General features: G+C 39.6%; 1 protein-coding gene across 1 annotated transcript in view; it reads left to right on the top strand.

Moving 5' to 3' along the window:
• LOC144262006 (uncharacterized) overlaps window positions 1-18738 on the top strand; it is a 139624-nt gene that overhangs the window by 100148 nt on the left and 20738 nt on the right. Inside the window, exons 17-21 of the mRNA XM_077811593.1 lie at window positions 2289-2333; window positions 3068-3121; window positions 13140-13193; window positions 14688-14741; window positions 16113-16184. Of these exons, the coding sequence (XP_077667719.1) occupies window positions 2289-2333; window positions 3068-3121; window positions 13140-13193; window positions 14688-14741; window positions 16113-16184 (279 nt within the window). The remainder of the gene's footprint in view (window positions 1-2288; window positions 2334-3067; window positions 3122-13139; window positions 13194-14687; window positions 14742-16112; window positions 16185-18738) is intronic.

The following is an 18738-nucleotide window of genomic DNA, read 5'->3' as shown; positions in this document are numbered from 1 at the left end:
GCTGGTATATTACCAAAGGGCTGTGTGTTTTGCATCAAAATTAACTCCTTTTGGGAGGAAAAAACAAAACAAACAACAACAGCAAAATGCCAAGAGCCATTTTAGTAAGCATATATTACTGTACATATGACCCTGGAATAATTAACTCCTGCTCTGACCCGCCTTACGTTACCAACATTTTTTTGTTTATTTGTATATTGTAGTATCTCCCAGAGGACCCAATCAGGATTGTGTCAGCATTGTGTTAGGTGTTGTACAAATACATATGAAGATACTATCCCTGCCCTGAAGATTGTGTAGATGTGTAGCCAAAAGGACGTTATTAGCCAACATGAGTTTCTGTACATCTTTCCAATATATATTATCCTGTTTCTGAAAAAATCCTCTGATGGGTAGTCAAGTATATGGAATATATTGTGCTAATAAAGTACAACTATTTAGAATTCATGGACAGGACTAATCTCACCTACATTTATTTAAAGCCATGTCTGGTTATGAAACTCTTACAACCCAGATCCAGCAGGTCTAATATGGTTTTGGAATACTGAAATATCTTGACAGAGCAATAGTTTGGAGAGAAGACTTTTATATTACTCAACATGAGTAAAAGGTGGAGGAATCAGGCCTTAATTATCTAGTCAGCTTTCTAGTGTAGCTTTCTGTAATATTGTGTCATTGCTTTCTCCTGTAATTGATACCAAAATTAGAACCTTGATGTCTGTCAAAGCCCACAATGTGTCATTATTAAATATACCATGAAGATAATTCTGTTAGATGGAATCTGTATTAGCTAAAATTAAACTAGAGTTTAAGTATAGTGTAAACCATAGAACAATTACAATTCTAAAGTTTGTTGGCCTATCCCCTGTTCACATGTTGATGTTACACTGGTGTAATTCCACTGATTACTATGGAGTTATTCCTGATCTACATTAGTGAAGGGGAGATCAGAATCATGCTCATAGTGTGGAGCAGAATGCACTATCCTGATGCTGTGTTAGGCATTTCATGAAACCTGGATTTCCTTTGCTCTATCACTTCACCCTAGGCTTTCCATCATTATTTTGGTTTCCAGTGACGACAATATAATGCTAAGGGAAGAGCTTAATATTCTGAGGATCAGTAGGTCTTCGTTAGTAACAATTTAAGAATTTATGTCAATGTGTTTTGACTGGAAGCGGGTTTACCTATGTGTGTGTTATGTCCAGGACATCTCTCTGCTTAGTTCCATTGCAGCATATTATGTTAAATATTGGACAAAATAATGAAGTCAGTGAGCCAAATGCACAATGGACTTACTCTGAATTTATGTTGGTGTAACTGAGAACAGGATTTGGTCCACTAAGGCTGTATAAGGTGTAACTGAGAGCAGAATTAGGCTGATTACACATGTGAGAGTTTTGTTTCTGGGATGGATTTGAGTAGTCTTTCATTCATTATAACACTCTGTGCTAACTACATGTAAAAAAAAAAATGCAGTCAAGTTGACCATCTTTAGTCACTGATATTGGCCCTCCTTAAAGCCAGTGGAAACCCAACAGTCCTGTCTGAGGGCAGAAACTGGGACACAAAAAACAATCATCTCCAGTGTCCCTCAGAATCTGATCGCTACAAGCGAGACAGGAATGTAAAATTTGCTATGCTGGATTGGATGATTTATCCATCATATTTGGTGCCTTTTTTCTCTGACAGTAGTCAGTAGCTCATGCTTTGTTGAAAGGTGAAATGAACCTAGATAATTGTGAAGTATTTATCTCTCTGGCAAATGTTTTAAATCCTGAAGCATGAGGTTACATTTACTCTGTTTTTAACAAGCATAACTACAAATGATAGAATTGGAAAAAAAAATATTTTGCATGAAATTTCAATTTTTGTTTCCACAAAGTGCTAGCCATGTAAACATGTCATGATAGATTTAAAATCAGCTAGTTTATTTAAAACTGTGATCATGCCAAAGCTGGCCTGTACATTCTATAATAGGAAATCTTATGGATATTTCCTTCTCTGCATCGTCAGCATTTTCACTCCCCCATTCCACCTCGGTGGGGCAAAGGTGGGGACATGACCCTGCCCACCTGCACATTTGCAAATACTGGCAGGAAAGTAGAGGGGGAGGCACTGAATTCTCTGTTTCAGTCTATATCCTCCAGAAGCATTAGCTTTCATGTTTCCAGGTTGTATCTTATTTCCTGGCTATGTTTCTAACCCAAATTAAAAGAGAAATGTTTACAACATTTTTTTGAAATAGCCATTTTATATATTTAAAACTTCTTGTTTTTTTCTCTTAGGGAATTCCTGGAATCCCTGGAAGTCATGGAACAAAAGGACAAAAGGTATTCATAATAGTTTAAGATACAATTAAAATCAGTGCAAATTTAGGGTGGGTCCCAGAGCCCAGGCTGTAGCCCAAGCCTGAATGTCTACACTACAAGTTTATAGCTCTTGGCTAAGCCACATAATCTCAAGTCAGCTGACACAGGCCAGCCGCAGGTATTTTATTGCCATGTAGACATACACTCAGAGACAGAAAGGACTGGATGTTATGCTGGGTGTTACAGATTGCATGGCCCCTTCAGTCTCCAAGATACTACCCTGACCTGGGCCTTAGAGATGTTTTTCAGACTCCAGGTTTGGTTGATCTGAAATAAGAGCCTTATAAACTGGGTTAAGCTTCCCCTGACCTGACCTGACTCCAAAGGGTAAGGGAGAAAGCCTATCTGCCTCCTAGACCAATAACAAGGAATTCTGCTTGCCAGGTTTGGTTTGGAGGCCTTCCTAAAGGGGATATATTTTTTCTTAGTTTGGTTTTGGCCTTCCCTGTCTTGGATCCTGTACAGGGACTCATGCTTCTAAATCTTTTATGCACATTGCAAATCTTTTGGTCTATTTTTTGCATTCTGTGATTAGAGCAATCAGTATGGGATGTAAAAGGCTAACATACAATTAATTGGATCTCCTAACACTTTGAAATCAATCCTGGTGAAACTAATCTGTAGAATTAGGGGTTTGTAACCAAATTACTTTTTTATACCAATATTATATTTATGTGAGATGTTTTCAATTATAGGGTGAAATTGGACCTTCAGGGCAACCAGGAGCAAAAGGATCACCAGGGGCCGCTGTATGTTTTTTCATGTAATTTTCTAGGTTATTTAAAAAGAAAAATCGAATTCTGTTACGTGTAAGTCTAATGTCCTGCTTTGACTGCCATCATTAGCAAGGTTTGATGCTGGACATTCAGCACTGCAACATAGACCTCTACCACTATAGCTAAAGCATGAACTAGAATAATTGGTAGCAAGTTGTTTTCTGCTGTGGAGTGGCCACTAGAAGATGCTGCATAATACAGTGAAACAATGGGTTACATCAGCATGATTGGCTCCATGTTACACACAGCATAAGTTGTTACCCGCACAAAATTCTCTGTTACTTGCACACTGTAGGGGCACGCACCCTTACCGTGTTCCTAGGGCTCAGGCGTAACCCTGTTAATTTAGGCATCTAACTTTACCCCTCTGTGGGCTCCGGGCTCTACTCCTCTGGGGTCCAGGTAAACACCCATTCCCACTGGAGTCAGGGCTTAATCTTTTGTGCGTTTATGGGGTCTTTTACTAGTGAGAGAGCCTTACACAGTAATACCCTACTTAACTTCTATTTATTAATAAAACAGAATGCACATGCTACATATACAATGCTCACCACTCTCAATAAGATGGATGAACTTTTCTTGATGGTCACTCAGGATCAGGTCATCTGGGGGACTCCAGTTTCTGTACAGCGTCATTGGCAGAGTATTATGGTCTGGCAGTTCTGATCTTGGGGCTCTGTCCTGGAGCTGGTTCCCAAAGAACTTCTTTGGACCCTAGTTTATATAGTGAAACTTGAATCCTGCTTAGCTGTACCTTAATCATTTTACTAAAATTTTACTAACCAATCCTAACATATTGTAACAAAATTCTCTAACCAATTATACCCCCCTACCTTAATGAATGTACACCTAGCAAAATTAATTATGTAACAGACCGAAACAATCAAAGAACCAGACAGAGATCATACAGACAGACAATAGGGAAGTGGGGATCATAAAGATAAACCCACAACTATTAATAAGTAGTTTCTTGCCCGGCAGAATGCTATCAAGCTAAGTTTTCTTTAACCATCTGAAGATCTGTTTCTTTATCTGGTGATGGTGGGTGCTATAAGGACAGGATCCAGGGCCGGCTCTGGGCACCAGCAAAACAAGCAGGTGCTGGGGGCGGCACATTGCTAGGGGCAGCTTTCCGGCGCTGGCCCAGCCGAGTGCGCCGCCACCACTCGGCTTCTCCCTCCTCCCTCCCAGGCTTGCCGCGAGCTTTCGTTACTTCCTGCATTCCTGTTACTTGCCCCTCTTACTTCCTGCGTTCCCCCCCACCACCCTCGCTTCCCTCCGCTCCGCCTGCTCCCCTGAACGCGCTGCCTCGCCCTCGCCTGAGAGGGAGGGAAGAGAAGAGGAGCGGCGGCGTGTTCAGGGGAGCAGGCAGAGTGGAGGTGAGCTAGGGCAGGGGATTGCGGGATCGGGGGGAGGGAGCCGCAGAAAGCAATGGGTGGGGGTGGAAATGCAGCACACCCAGAGAAGGAGGCAGGGCCGGGGATTTGGGGAAGGGGCGGAGTTGGGGCGGCGCGGGGGGCATGGAAAAAAAAGCCAAAATATTTTTTGCTTTGGGCAGCAAAAATCCTAGAGCCGGCCCTGACAAGATTGCCTTCTTAACAGCTTGATATTACATTGTTTTAATGTAATTTAGATGGCATGTGAGGATGAGACTTTCTGCTTCTTAGCTAATGGCTGCTGCTCTCCTAATGTGGCTGCAAACAAAGGCCTTAGGCCTTACAATGTGGCTACAGGAAAAGACCTTTCCTTACAAAGTGGGAGTGTGCTAATAAAATTAGCACATACAAAATTGGGAGGTATTGCCAATATGGAGGAGGACCAGAATATCATACAAGAAGATCTGGGTTACCTTGAAAACTGGAGTTTGACAAATGGGATGAAATGTAATAGTGGAAAGTGCATGGTCATGCACTTAGGGACTACCAACAATAATTTTTGGTATAAGCTGGGGATGTATCAGTTGGAAGTGATAGAGGAGGAGAAAGACCTGGTGTATTGGTCAATCACAAGACAACTATTAGCCACCAATATGATATGGCTGTGAAAAAGGCTAATGCAATGCTAGGATGCATCAGATGAGGTATTTACAGTAGATATACAAAGTGTTATATTACCATTATAGAAGGCACTAGTGAGACCTTATCTCGAATACTGTGCGCACTTCTGGTTGTCTGTGTTTAAGAAAGATGAATTCAAACTGGAACAGGTGTCGTGAAGGGCCATTAGGATGATCAGAAGAATGGAAAACATATCTTACAAGAGGAGACACAAGGAGCTTGACTTTAGCCTAACAAAGTGAAGGCAAAGGGGAGATGTGATTACTTTCTATAAATATGTAAGAGGGATAAACACCATGAGGGAGAGGAGTTATTTCAGTCAAGGGCCAGTCTTGGCACAAGAAAAAATGAATATAAACTGACCGTTAACAAGTCTAGGCTTGAAATTAGACAAAGATTTCTAAACATCGGAGGAGTGAAGTTCTGAAACAGCCTTCTAAGGGGAGCAGTGGGTGCAAAAAACCTAATTTGTTTTAAGACTGAGCTTAAACCTCACTTGATAAGTTTGTGGAGGGGATGGTATGATGGGATTGCCTACAGTGGTATGTGGTCCATCTGCTACTGCTAATAGCAAATATCTGCAATGGCTGGAGATGGAACACTAGATGGGGAGGGCTCTGAGTTACTACAGTGAATTCTTTCCCAGGTGTCTGGCTGGTTGGTCTCGCCTGCATGCTCAGGATCACCATATTTGGGGTCAGGAAGAAATTTTTCCTCAGGTCAGATTGGCAGAGACCCTGAGGGGTTTTTGCCTTCCCCTGCAGCATGGGGCATAGATCACTTTCTGATCTACACTAGATCCTCTAGACTAGTGGATTCTTTGTAACCTGAAGTCTTTAAATAATGATGTGAGGAGTTCAGTAACTCAGTCAGAGGTTATGGGTCTATCACAGGAGTGGGTGGGTGAGGTTTTGTGGGCTGCAAAGTGCAGGAGGTCAGACAAGATTATCAGGATGGTCTCTTCTGGCCTTAAAGTCTGTGAGTCTATAACTGAGTACTTAGATTTGTCAGTGTTTTGCTGAGAGACCATGGAGATGAAGTAGCTGAGCGCTGCATCTGCCACCTCAGAAATCTGGGTTCTGTTCCCAGTTTATATAATCTCTCAGGGTATTTTGATGGGTGACAACAGAAGGAGGTTCATCCATTTTGTCTGTCCTGACTGGAGGTTCTTTATATGTGGCACACCTAAATAGGTAGTGAGCAAGACACTAATGCGAAATGACAATTTTCTGGAGCTCATAGCTCAACCAGTTCTGCATCTCTCTGATCCTGGGAGAATTTCTCAGCCGGTGTCAGGTTCTTGCTGCAGATAAAAGTGCTAGGAATTTTTATAATGGAAAATGTTAGACAACCTAGGACCCTCTACCTCTTCCCCTATAAGTACATTATAGGATCCTTGGGCAGGCACCTAGCTTTATTTTATATGACAGGCAGTGTGGCCTCTTTGATAGAGCATTGGACTAGGTTTCAGGAGACCTGCTTTCTATTTTTGACTCTGCCATTGGCCTGCTGGGTGACCTTGGTCAAGTCATTTCCCTGCTCTGTGGCTCAGTTTCCATCTGTGAAACGGGGTAATGGTATTGATATCCTTTGTAAAATGAGCTATGGATGAAAAGTGTTATGTAAGAGCTAGGTATTATTTCTTATCACCTAGTGACTTTATTTGACTACAAGGTTAGGCAGCAATTGAGCAGGAGTTTTGTGAATGCCGGTGATGCCTAAATATGGGATGTAGGCTCTTAAGTAATGTAGGTGCGTCTGAAAAAATTGCCCAATGTATTTATTCTCACAACACCCTGGAGAGGTAGTGAAATAATATTATCCTAATCGATAAATAGTCTGTCCCTGTTTCCTAACAGCCTTGCACCAGGTCACATAGAAACTCTGTGGCAGGGGAGAAACTTGAACCTCTATCTCCCATGTCCAGGCTAGTTGCCTAACCACTGGCTCAACCTCTTAACCTCTGTTATATCCGTATAAAATGCATATAGGCAAGACTCTTATTCAAGAAATATCTACATCTTTTTTATGTAAACCCTAATAGTATTTCCTTACATTTAATGCTATGTAACCCATTTATCGGAGATTTTTAAAATCATGCACTAATCCTATTAGTGACTCCTACAAATGGTTCCTTTTTCCAGAGTATATGGAAATAATTTTTAACAGATGGTAGCTTTCACTAATGGAAATCTGAGTTTACTGCAAGAGATAAAAATGTTGCTTCTTTCGTTTTTAGTGGAAACAAGCCTGAGTACTTTGGAGAATTCTTTCTCTTTGAATTAAAGCTTTGATTTGTTTTATGGCTTTTGTTCATTTAACTTATTTTCTATAAGACTCTGGCAATTGAGATCAGATGGTCTTACTAAATATAAATTCCCAGATCTGTGGATGCTTCCTTCTTATACATGTGAGCATCATAAATACTGCTTTTAAATGGTTTTTAACTGAAAATAGAAACATTTCAATTTTATAATAAAAATAACTTGGGTTTCTAGGCCTATTTTTATTCTGAAATGTATTGGCTTTTTATGCAGGAGTTTACTTTGTTGCTTGTCTTAGGCAGTGATTAAGTTAGATCAGAACTATAGAAGTCAAGAATTTAATGTGAAAGCAGCTGCCATTGTTCCATCCTAGCCAATACTGAACTTTTTAATGGTTACAGATCTGTATTTGTAGAATCAGCCCAAACTTCAGTTTTTGGTCCCACATGTCGGAATCCCTCAAGCAAACTGTCCATTTTTGTGCTTGGGATTTCTTGATTAAAATATGTCATCGGTTAAAATGAATAATTGAGATTCTGTTCTGTGCCTCTCGGAAGTTCTGCACAGAAATTCACAGGCCAGGAGGTAGGAAGGATAAGGGAGATTTAAGCCACCTTTGTGCCCTACCTATTCAGTACATGCAATCCCACCACTAGAGCTTGTAAGGGGCCCTGTGTGCCCAACACCTGCACTGGAGGAATTCACCTATGGCCATCTAAGGAACTTTTACAGCCCTTGTGCATTGTGGTGGGAAGAAGAGTATCTCCCAAAGAATATCCAATTATTTCTTGTCAGATGTTTAGAGGAAAGAAATGTTATCTGAGTAGGAACAGAGTGGTTCTCAGGCATTCAAAGCAGAATTTCACTTTACCTTTCTACTATGTTCTTAGTACAAGCATAATCTACTTCAAGGCAGTACCTGCATACTCTCCTTCCCACCTGTGTCTCTAATATTCTTTTATTGCCCATTAGTAGAAATAGAACATTTCCACTTCTCTTTCCTTCTGAGATGAGGTGACCAAAATTGAACAATTGTTCAAAGGGGGAAGGCTTTATTAACCATTTTAATAGAGGTACGTATTTGTGTGATTCCTCATTTACTTGTTATTGTTATTGGGATGTGAAGGAGCTGTGCTACACTGGGTTCCCTTATGTTTGTATATACACTCAGTCTACTTGGTTTGTGTTCTTGGTTTCTGAGTTTGCATCACTTTGTTCCATTTTTGAGTTTCTGGATGGGTTCCTTTGTAGTCACCTTGTCACAGCTTCTAGGTCTGCAGAATTGAGGAGTTTTATTTTTATAGTAACTCACCTACCATACTTTGTTCATATTTTCTTTGGAACACATAGATGAATGCCATCTGGTCCTGGTTATCTGCTGGAATATAATTTCCTGAGGTGTTCAATCAATTTGATTTATCATATCTCCTATCACCTGATTGAAAAATAAGTCCTTGATGCATGGAAGATTTGAATGTTTTGAGTAACATAGGGAAATTCAACCAAAAAAATAGAGTGGACTTTTCCTTGTATTAGTCACACTAAATATGTTTGTTCCAGAGGGGGAAAAACAGATGGAAGCCTGTTGATAGTTTATACTTAATACACTGGGGAAACTATTCAGTAACAAGTTCTTCTTAAGTAACAATTATGCCAATTACACTGCCAACATCAACAATTTATTAATTTATCTGCCACATAAATATAGTCAGCCCTGGAAAAATAGGGGAGTAACATTAAAGTTTTAGGACATAGTCTCCTCTTTTAATTTTATATGCCATAATCTTTGGATTTGTTCAGTTAAACTTTCCCCACGTTGCATCAGAAAATTGTTTTATTTGCAGAATATCAGTTCTATGTAAGATCATGTTCTTGTAATTTTTGTGCATGACATAGGTAAAATATGGTTTCCTGATTTAAATCACAAGACTGGAAATCAGGACACCTGGGATTTATTTCTCTCTAGGCTGCAGACTTTCTCTGTGACCTTGACTAACCTCACTTCAACCTTGCTATCTCTAAAGCAGTGTATAGATAGATATAGATATATATTTTAAAGAATCCTACCACATTACATTGCATACACAATTTCCAGACTGAGAAGTGGATGAGAAAGAAAATGAACCATTTTCAGTCTGAGGAGCTCAAAGTGCTTCAGCAACGTTAACAAATTAACCCTCTGAACAGCCCTGTGATATAGGCAAGTATTATATATCACAGGACTGTTCAGAGGATTAATTTATTAATGTTGGTAAAGCACTTAAGCTCCTCAAATTGAAAGTGCTACATACATTAGAGACCACTATCAAGTCAGTAATGATTAGTCACTACTGTGCAGTGACCACACCATAACTCCTAGACTAACTATGGGGAAATGTGATATTTCAGTTAAAAATCTGTGGGACCTGTTGGTAAATATTGAATTCCTCATGGTGACCACTTTGAGCACGAAGTATTGTTGCTGCATACATTATGCAGAAATTAGTTTAAATATCACATGTAAGTCCATTCTGCATAGGTTTCTAAATCTTGCCACAAGTCTAATTTGCCTTTAATTGATAACAGTGACAGCTTAGTTTTACATTTTACTGAAGATGCATTACAATGTTTGACTTAAAGGTAGCACTATCATATTTAAATTGCAGGGATGTAGACTGGAATACTACATATGATCTTGGGCTCATACATAACGCTAATGCTGCAGCGAAGCACTAACGGAAGGGGTGCCATATGACAACTGCTGTCCTTCAGACTAAACTAAAATGCTCTCTGTTTATCTCTAGTAAATCACGAAATGAAAGTTTTAAACCCCATGGAATTTTAGAAAAAGAATAGAGGTAGTTTCATTGCTCAATATCCTCTGAATAAAAATAGGTTCTAATGTTCAGTACTGTATGGAAGCGATTGCTTCCACATATATGAAGAAGATAGTCATTTGAATTACAGACCATCCACAATGTTCTTATAAACAGAAAATTTTTGTCTGAATGTTCCTGGAAATAAGAGTAACAAAAAGAGGCATTGGAAAGACTGGATAAGAATAGGAATAAGATTTCATGAATATGAAAAGATATTTTCCAACTATTTGATGATTTCTGTGTATTGATATGCTTAGATGACAAAAAGTATCTCATTAAGGAGACTTTCCTTTATTAACTCTTATTTCCAAGTATATATATATATATATATATAATATTATTTTTATTGATACCTGAAGTTCTGGAGTCAAAATGAAAGTAAGAAGTTGTGAGAAAAACATATATTAACACTTGACGTGAAAAGTACTGTGAATGGGAATTCCCTCTTGGAAAACATGATTTAAAAATAAGATTGATCTTTTCCAAAATACATTTGGGAATAACTTTATATAGAAAAAAGAGAAGCCCAGGCAGGGGCTTAGCAACTATTAGTTTTTAGGTTTCATTTGGAACAAATGCAGTTGTGGATTTCATTATTCACGCATTTCTGTCACTGGAATCTGGCAAAAGAGAGGGGCATTCTTTTATAGGCTCTACTTGAGCCTGTGTGCTGAAAGTGTTGTATTTTAAAATGATTGAAGTTGTTGTTACTGAATGCTCCAATCCTGAAGTCTGCCAGTGGTTATATGGCCCACTGATTAACTTTTCCCTCCCCAAATCCCCCAGTTAATGGGAGAGGAGGGAAGCACATTTACAGTGGCAATTGGGGAAGGCCATATCCTGTTTTCTCATGATCAGGAAGTGGAAGGAACACCCTTCAATCCCAGTTCTGTTTGGGTTTTTAAAAACTTGTACTGCAGGCTGAGCAAAATCTTCCACCTCATCATCTGCAGTTGTGCAGGGGACTGGACTAGATGACCTCTCGAGGTACCTTCCAGTCCTATGATTCCTCCACTCACTGGACAATTAAGCCTTATATAGAATGTTCAGACAATGCTAAAAATCAGACCACAGGAAGTAGGCTGCTGATTTGATGAGGTGTTCTTCCATGAGCAAATTAGAATTTATCATCAGAATTTTTTTTTATTGAGACTTCCATGGCAGACTCACCTTTCCCCTGAACAGGTTATTCCACATCCTAGAAGGCCCCGGGTGTATTGTGTTTGGATCAGGACTTTAGTGAGTTCTAAAAGATAACATTCTCTATCTCTGTATTGTGTCGTAATCATATGGTGAGTTCATCTTAGGGTACGTAAGGACCTAGCTGAAGCAATCTTGGAACCATCAGCAATTATTTTCAAGAATTCTTGGAGGATTGGTGAGGACCCAGAGGACGGGAGAAGGGCAAACATAGTACTTTTCTTTAAAAGGGGGAACAAAGAGGAGCCGGGGAATTTTTACCTATCAGCCTAACTTTGATAGCTGGAAAGATACTGGAACAAACTATTAAACAACTTGTAAGCACCTACAGAATAATAGACTGATAAAGAATAGCCAGCATGGATTTGTCAAGAACAGATCAGACCAGACCAACCTAATTTCCTTATTTAACAGGGTTGCTAGCCTCATGGCTGTTGGGGAAGAAGTAGATGTGATATATATCTTGATTTTAGAAAGGCTTTTGATACAGTCCCACATGATATTCTCAGAAGCAAATTAGGAAAATGTGGGCTAGATGAAATTACTATAAAATGGGCACACACATGAAAATCCACACTCAACGTGTAATTATAAATGGTTTTCTGACTAACTTGGAGGATGTAGCTAGTGCGGTCTGATACAATTAAATATTTCCATTAATGACTTGGATAAGGGAATGGAGATCATGCTAATAAAATTTGCAGATGACACCAAGCTGTGAGAAGTTGCAAGCACTTTGGAAGATTAGAATTCAAGAGGACCTTGAAAAACAAGATAATTGGTCTAAAACCAACAAGATGAAATTCAATAAGGACTACACTTAAGAAGGAAAAATCAAATGCAGAACTATAAAATAGGGAATAACTGGCTAGACAGTAGCTCTGCAGAAGAGGATCTGTGGGTTATAGTGTATCTCAAATTGAATATGAGCCAGCAGTGTGATGCATTTCCTGAAAAGGCTAACCTATTTCTGAGTATATTAACAAGAGTGTATTATTTAAGGGAGGTAATTGCTACACTCTACTCCATACTGATGGGGCCTCACCTAGAGTATTGTGTCCAGTTTTGACTGCTGCACTTTAAGATGGAAACAAATTGGAGAGAGTCCAGAGAACAACAAAAATGATAAAACCTTACCTATGAGGATAGGTATGTTTAGTCTTCAGAATAAGAGTGAGGGTGGCGGACCTGATAAGTCTTCAGATATGTTAAGACAGCGATCTATTATTTTCCACGTCCACCGAAAGTAGGACAAGAAGTAATGGGTTTGATCTGCAGCAAGGGAGATATTAGATTGTCCTGCTACCTAACTAAAAAGGATAATGATAAATCAATAAGGATAGTTTAGTACTGGAATTGTTACCAAGGGAGGTTGTGAAATCCCCATCATTAGAGATTTTTATGAACAGGTTAAACAAACACTTGCCCAGGATGGTCTAGGTATACTTGGTTCTGCCTCAGCATAGAGGGATGGATTAGATAACCTCTTGAGGTCCCTTCCAGCTGTATTTATTTACGATTCTATGATAAATGTAATAAGCAATAAAACTGGGCCAGCTGTCTCTCCCTTAGCTAATTTTAGAAATGTCATTTTTTCTTTTTAAATAAATAGGGAGTGATGGGTCCTGAGGGATCATCTGGCCGACCTGGAACACCTGGGTCTAAGGTAAGGTCATTTACTCTATTTTACTTTGAATGGGACAAATGACGCCAAGAGTATTCATTGCCCTGTGGATCATTATAACAAAGTTATAGTACTCTGTGTCGTGTGCTTGTTTATTTTAATATAAAAACACTGAAAATATAACTATAATTTCCTATATATAACTTGTATGTGATAGTCCAATTTCTAAGCACAAGAAAGTCTTGGTAAGATGTAGCAACCATTGCCTAACATGTTATGAGGAATTGGAACTTCTTCAGAAACAGTTTGGGGTACTTTGTTTGAGCCTTGGAATCTTGAAAAATGTACTAGGGGCAAAATAATACTTAGTATAAACCAGGACTTTCTGCCTGTTTTCTATTTATTTATATTTTAATTGTGTTAAAGTGATGTGCTGCTCTTTCCATCTAACATTGAGCCAAATTTGTTTCAGATGTAACTTTACTGATTGCATTAGAGTTATAGCAGGAGTGAATTTGACCCATGTACTTGTGTAACTAAAATGGTTGCTATATAAATCCAGATTTGACTGTTAGGATTATCTTCAGATTTAACATGAGTGAAGTTTTGGCTGAGTAAGCACTACATGATATGGCCCTCAAAACTTTTAGAAGTTGAGTCTTAAATCTTCTAGTCTTTGTGTCTCTATCCATATACACATACTTTCGGTTGTATAAATCATGCTTAGAAGTATATAAATGTTATTTTAAGTCTTATGTTGCAGGTGGATTTTCAAAAGTGCTCAAAATTGGCTTGACTCTGCTCCCATTGACTTCCATGGGAGTACAGTTAGGCCAAGAATGAGCACAACCAAAAATAAATACATTTAATTTTAAAGTGTGATAGAAGTTGCTGTTCTGAGAAAACAGTTGCATTAGTCTCTTATGCTCTATATATGGAGCTGGATCCTGCAGTGCTTCAACAGGAAAAAACTTTTATTGATATTATGCACAGCCAAGATTGGGTTAATCAGTAACTCCTCTTTAATTTTAACTAAGATCTGAGAAGCTGAAAATGTGAGTTGTTCTATAGGACCAAAATATTTTTGACTCAGAAAAGTCCTAGGATTTGCAAGGCCCTTTGCTAAGTAATATGTGTGGGAACATATTTGCATATATCGGCTTGATCATAGTATATTTGGTGAGGGAAGGTTTGCTGCTGGGGAAGGGAAGGTCAGTCATTGCCACTTGGGGATAGAGGCAGTCATAAGTCTTTTGGCATCCGGGAGGGGTTTTCAGTGCACTTGTCACTGTGGGAGGGTTTAAACCTCAAGGACATTAAGATGAATTGGGGGTTTTAAGGTGGGCCAGCGGGCAGGAGGGGTTACAAGTGCATGTTTAAAGTAGGAGTATTGATCATTTAGAATCCCCCAAGCTTTGGAGGGCTGGATTGTCACTGTCACACATGTACGTGCCCTTTTGTGATAGAAAAGTTTTCAAACAGGATCTCTTTATATTTGATATTCTCAACCACACAGTTGCGTTGTTTTATTAATAGGGCTATAAGGGTGAACCTGGAATACAAGGGAAACCAGGATCATCAGGAGTCAAGGTAAATATGGTTTACCTTCATCTGGAAATATTCCAGTCAAGGACATTATGATTACAATGTTCCATGATTTACTTGTTGGTTATAAGGTAGTTTTGTTTCAAAATGGAAACAATAATTAACAAATTTACTCCAGATTGGATTTAATGGGTGATTCTTGCAAATATTGGACCAGATCCTGGAGTGAAATCAGCGAATCTATGCCATTTTACAGCATCTTACTGTCTGGCCTGTTGTTACATTGCATCTGCACAGATAGTTTGTTCTGATCTGTACTATGGAACTTTACATACAGGCATATATGTAGTGTAAATTGTTTCTTGCTACTTGTGTGTACCAAAGATGTAGATAATACATTATCAGTATTTGCTGGTGCTTGCTCATATTTTTAGCTGAAGATTCCAAAAAGTTAGCAAATAACAATGCAGATACTAATCAGTGACCTAATGGTACCAAATCATGATGTCCGAGGGAAGATCCAAAATACCTGATCTGACTGGAAAGCAGAACTCCAGAGTGGCCTAATTTATCTCTTGGTCTAAGGATAACTTTGTGATCTTTGTGTAATACAGTCCTTTGGGAGGGTCAGTAAAGTGCCTTGTCAAGAAGAGTGAAGGGAAGGGAAGGATCAAAGGGGAGAAACTGTGGCTTGTCAAAAAATTAGTGTCTTAGACTCTTATCTTCAGCTGAATGTTGAGCCCACAAGCACCCTGTCTAGGAAGAAATCAAATGGAACTTGTGCAGATTATTGAAGATTCACAGTAAAACGGGGAGAGTCAAAAGTGCAATCGTTTCTGAGGTACATTTTGGGTAACTCTTTTACGTAGCTATAGGTTTCAGAAGTAAACATAGAACCTGGCCATCAGTCACACTGGTATAAATCTGAAGTAAGTTCAGAGAAGTAAATGAAGTCACGGCAGTGTTAAACCAGTGTAAGTAAGATGAAAATCAGGCCCAATATTCTGGAATGGTACATAATGAATATGGTCAAATGCATGTGATAAGATGCATTTACTCTAATTTTTAAAGTGAAGTTGCTGAAAACTAAATTCCTTGGCATTGCCATTACTAGGAACAATGTCATTTGTGTAATATTACAAAGAAAAAAATCCCACCTAAGTAAAAGTCAGGGTAAGTCTTTTGCATGTTGGATGAATGAGTTGAGAAATCAAGAGTAAGAGCATTGCTGTGGCTTTTAGGCAGTATAGGTGTATTCAGCATACAAAAAACAATAGAGGTTTCAGCTCAATCATCATCATAATATAGAATCTCAGAGTATCCTAGCCAAACCTGAAGAGATCTTGAAAAAACATACAATCTGTGTTTTTACACACAGCACATCAATGATACTTATGGAGCTATTGTATTACTCAGGGAGAACAAGGAGGACCAGGTGCTCCAGGTGAACCAGGGTTCCCAGGCATGCCTGGGACACATGGTGTACAGGTAAGTAGTTTCTATGGCTTTAGTATCCATTACAACTTTCATTATGCTTTTTCCATAAAGGGTAAATGGGTTTTTTAGGCAATACGTTTGGAGAATATGTGGGTCAGTGTTAACTTCCAGTATTATCAATAAAGCTGTGATGGCACAGGTGGTAAAATGTGTACAATGTATGATTGTTATAAGTGCTTGATATGAAATTATCTCATATAAAGAGTTTTATTATATATATATCCTTTCATAAAGGAGTCCATAAGGATTGTAGGAGCAACTACATCTAATCAGCCATTAAGGGGAGGGGGGGCGGGAGCGGGAGGTGGGGCTTAAGCACTCTATGTGGATGCAGCCAGAGCCATAACTAGGGATTTTACTGTCTGGGGCAAACAAGCATATTTGTGGCCCCTACCATTTTTCCGGTCATTTTCTGCCCCATTTCTGCACCCCCCATGGCTTTGTACCCTCTTGCTCCAACCTGGTTACAGCCCTGCATCTCTGCCACTTGCCTCCTTTGTGATCTTGGGCAAATCATTTGTTCTGGTGCACCAGTTTTCCCTTATACAAAAGCGTGATAGTGATACTTACAGAGGGATGGTAGGAGGTATAATTCACTGGTGAAGTGAAAGGCATTAAGAGTGTAAACTAGAGTAGTTCATCTCTCCAGAATTTGTACATTGGAAAAAAAGGGAAGCTTCCCCTGTAAATCAGAGATCACCAGTTAGGAACCCTTACAGAAAGCAAAGTTGCAGTGCTCTGCAATAAAGATCTCTAAGGCTAGGGTTTACAATGGAGTGAGTCACTGCAGCATTTGGGACCAGTGATGTAGTGTCTATTTCATAAAGATTTCAAATATGCCTCTTTAGAACTTAATCCTTTCCCCTCCCTCACCCCCCAAAATCTATGCCCATGTGTGGCTCCCAGACAGAGAATGGCTGCCTGCTAACACATGTCCAAGGAGTGAATGGGATCCATCACTGTAGCTGGACCCCAGCTGGGCCCCTCGTACTCTGTTAGTGATCTGCTTGTCCCACCCTAGCCCTTAGGAGCTAACTGCTCTCTTCTGGGAGGCATTCCCGAACTCATGTCCAGCAGGCATAAAAACCTCTTCCATCAGGCAAAATCAGATCAGTGTTTTGCTTCCAGCAAAGAAACTGCAAGCTTTGTGGTGAAAGTAACTTTCCTGTGTCCTGATTAACAACAAACCAAGGCCCACAGGCTGGCGGAGAGAACAGAGCTTAATTGACTGAGTTTTGAAATGGGGTCTTAATGATTAGGTTCAAATTAGCCAGCATCACCTTTTCATCCTGGGGAATTGAAATGAAATGTGTTTCTCTGCAGCAGGCTATGGCTAGTCCAGCTCCTACCACACACACAGCCCTTTTAAAACATGTCTCGGCTAAAATAGGTATCTTCCTCTTTAACAGCCTCTCTTTTTTTCCTCATTGTATTGTCTGAAGTATATATTCTAAAGCTCCCTCTCTTTCCCCCCCCTTCCCCATGTCTAAGCCAGTGGTGTTTTACTTGCAAATCAAGAGGAGGATGAGATCTGGGGGGGAAGGAAAAAAAAAGAAATTGCTTCCGTCTTTTTTTTGTTTTTTCGGTGAAATGATAAAGCCATGTTCCAAAGCAAATGAACAGTGTCTCAGTGTCAAAACAGCAAGACATGATTGTCCATCAGATAAGGCGCAGGCCTGCGTGATAGGAAGTGCAAGTGGGAACAGTGACACCCAAATAATAGCAATAATTAATACCTGGCATTTCCCATTGCAGAATTCTGCAGTAATGGTGCAAAACACAGCAAGAGCACTGTCAAGGTTCCTTCCCACTCTGAACTCTAGGGTACAGATGTGGGGACCTGCATGAAAGACCCCCTAAGCTTATTCTTACCAGCTTAGGTTAAACGCTGTTGCCACCAAAGTGTTACACAAAGAACAGGGGAAGTGCCCACTTGGAAAAGTCTCCCCAACCCAAAATCCCCCCAAGCCCTACATCCCCTTTCCTGGGGAAGGCTTGATAAAAATCCTCACCAATTTGCATAGGTGAACACAGACCCAAACCCTTGGACCTTAAGAACAATGAAAAGCAATCAGGTTCTTAAAAGAATTTTAATTTAAGAAAAAGTAAAAGAATCACCTCTGTAAAATCAGGATGGTAAATATCTCACAGGGTAATCAGATTCAACACACAGAGAATCTCTCTAGGCAAAACCTTAAGTTACAAAAAGATACAAAAACAGGAATATACATTCCATCCAACACAACTTATTTTATCAGCCATTTAAACAAAACCGAATCTAACGCATATCTAACTAGATTGCTTACTGACTTTTTACAGGAGTTCTGACCTGCATTCCTGCTCTGGTCCCGGCAAAAGCATCACACAGACAGAGAGAACCTTTGTTTCTCCCCCCACCCCAGCTTTGAAAGTATCTTGTCTCCTCACTGGTCATTTTGGTCAGGTGCTAGCGAGGTTATCTTAGCTTCTTAACCCTTTACAGGTAAAAGGGATTTTCCTCTGGCCAGGAGGGATTTAAAGGAGTTTACCCTTCCCTTTAGATTTA

This window comes from Eretmochelys imbricata, chromosome 3, assembly GCF_965152235.1.
Source record: "Eretmochelys imbricata isolate rEreImb1 chromosome 3, rEreImb1.hap1, whole genome shotgun sequence".
NCBI classification, from domain to species: Eukaryota; Metazoa; Chordata; order Testudines; family Cheloniidae; genus Eretmochelys; species Eretmochelys imbricata.
Note: the sequence above shows the minus strand (reverse complement) of the source record. Positions and strands in the feature narration are given on the sequence as shown.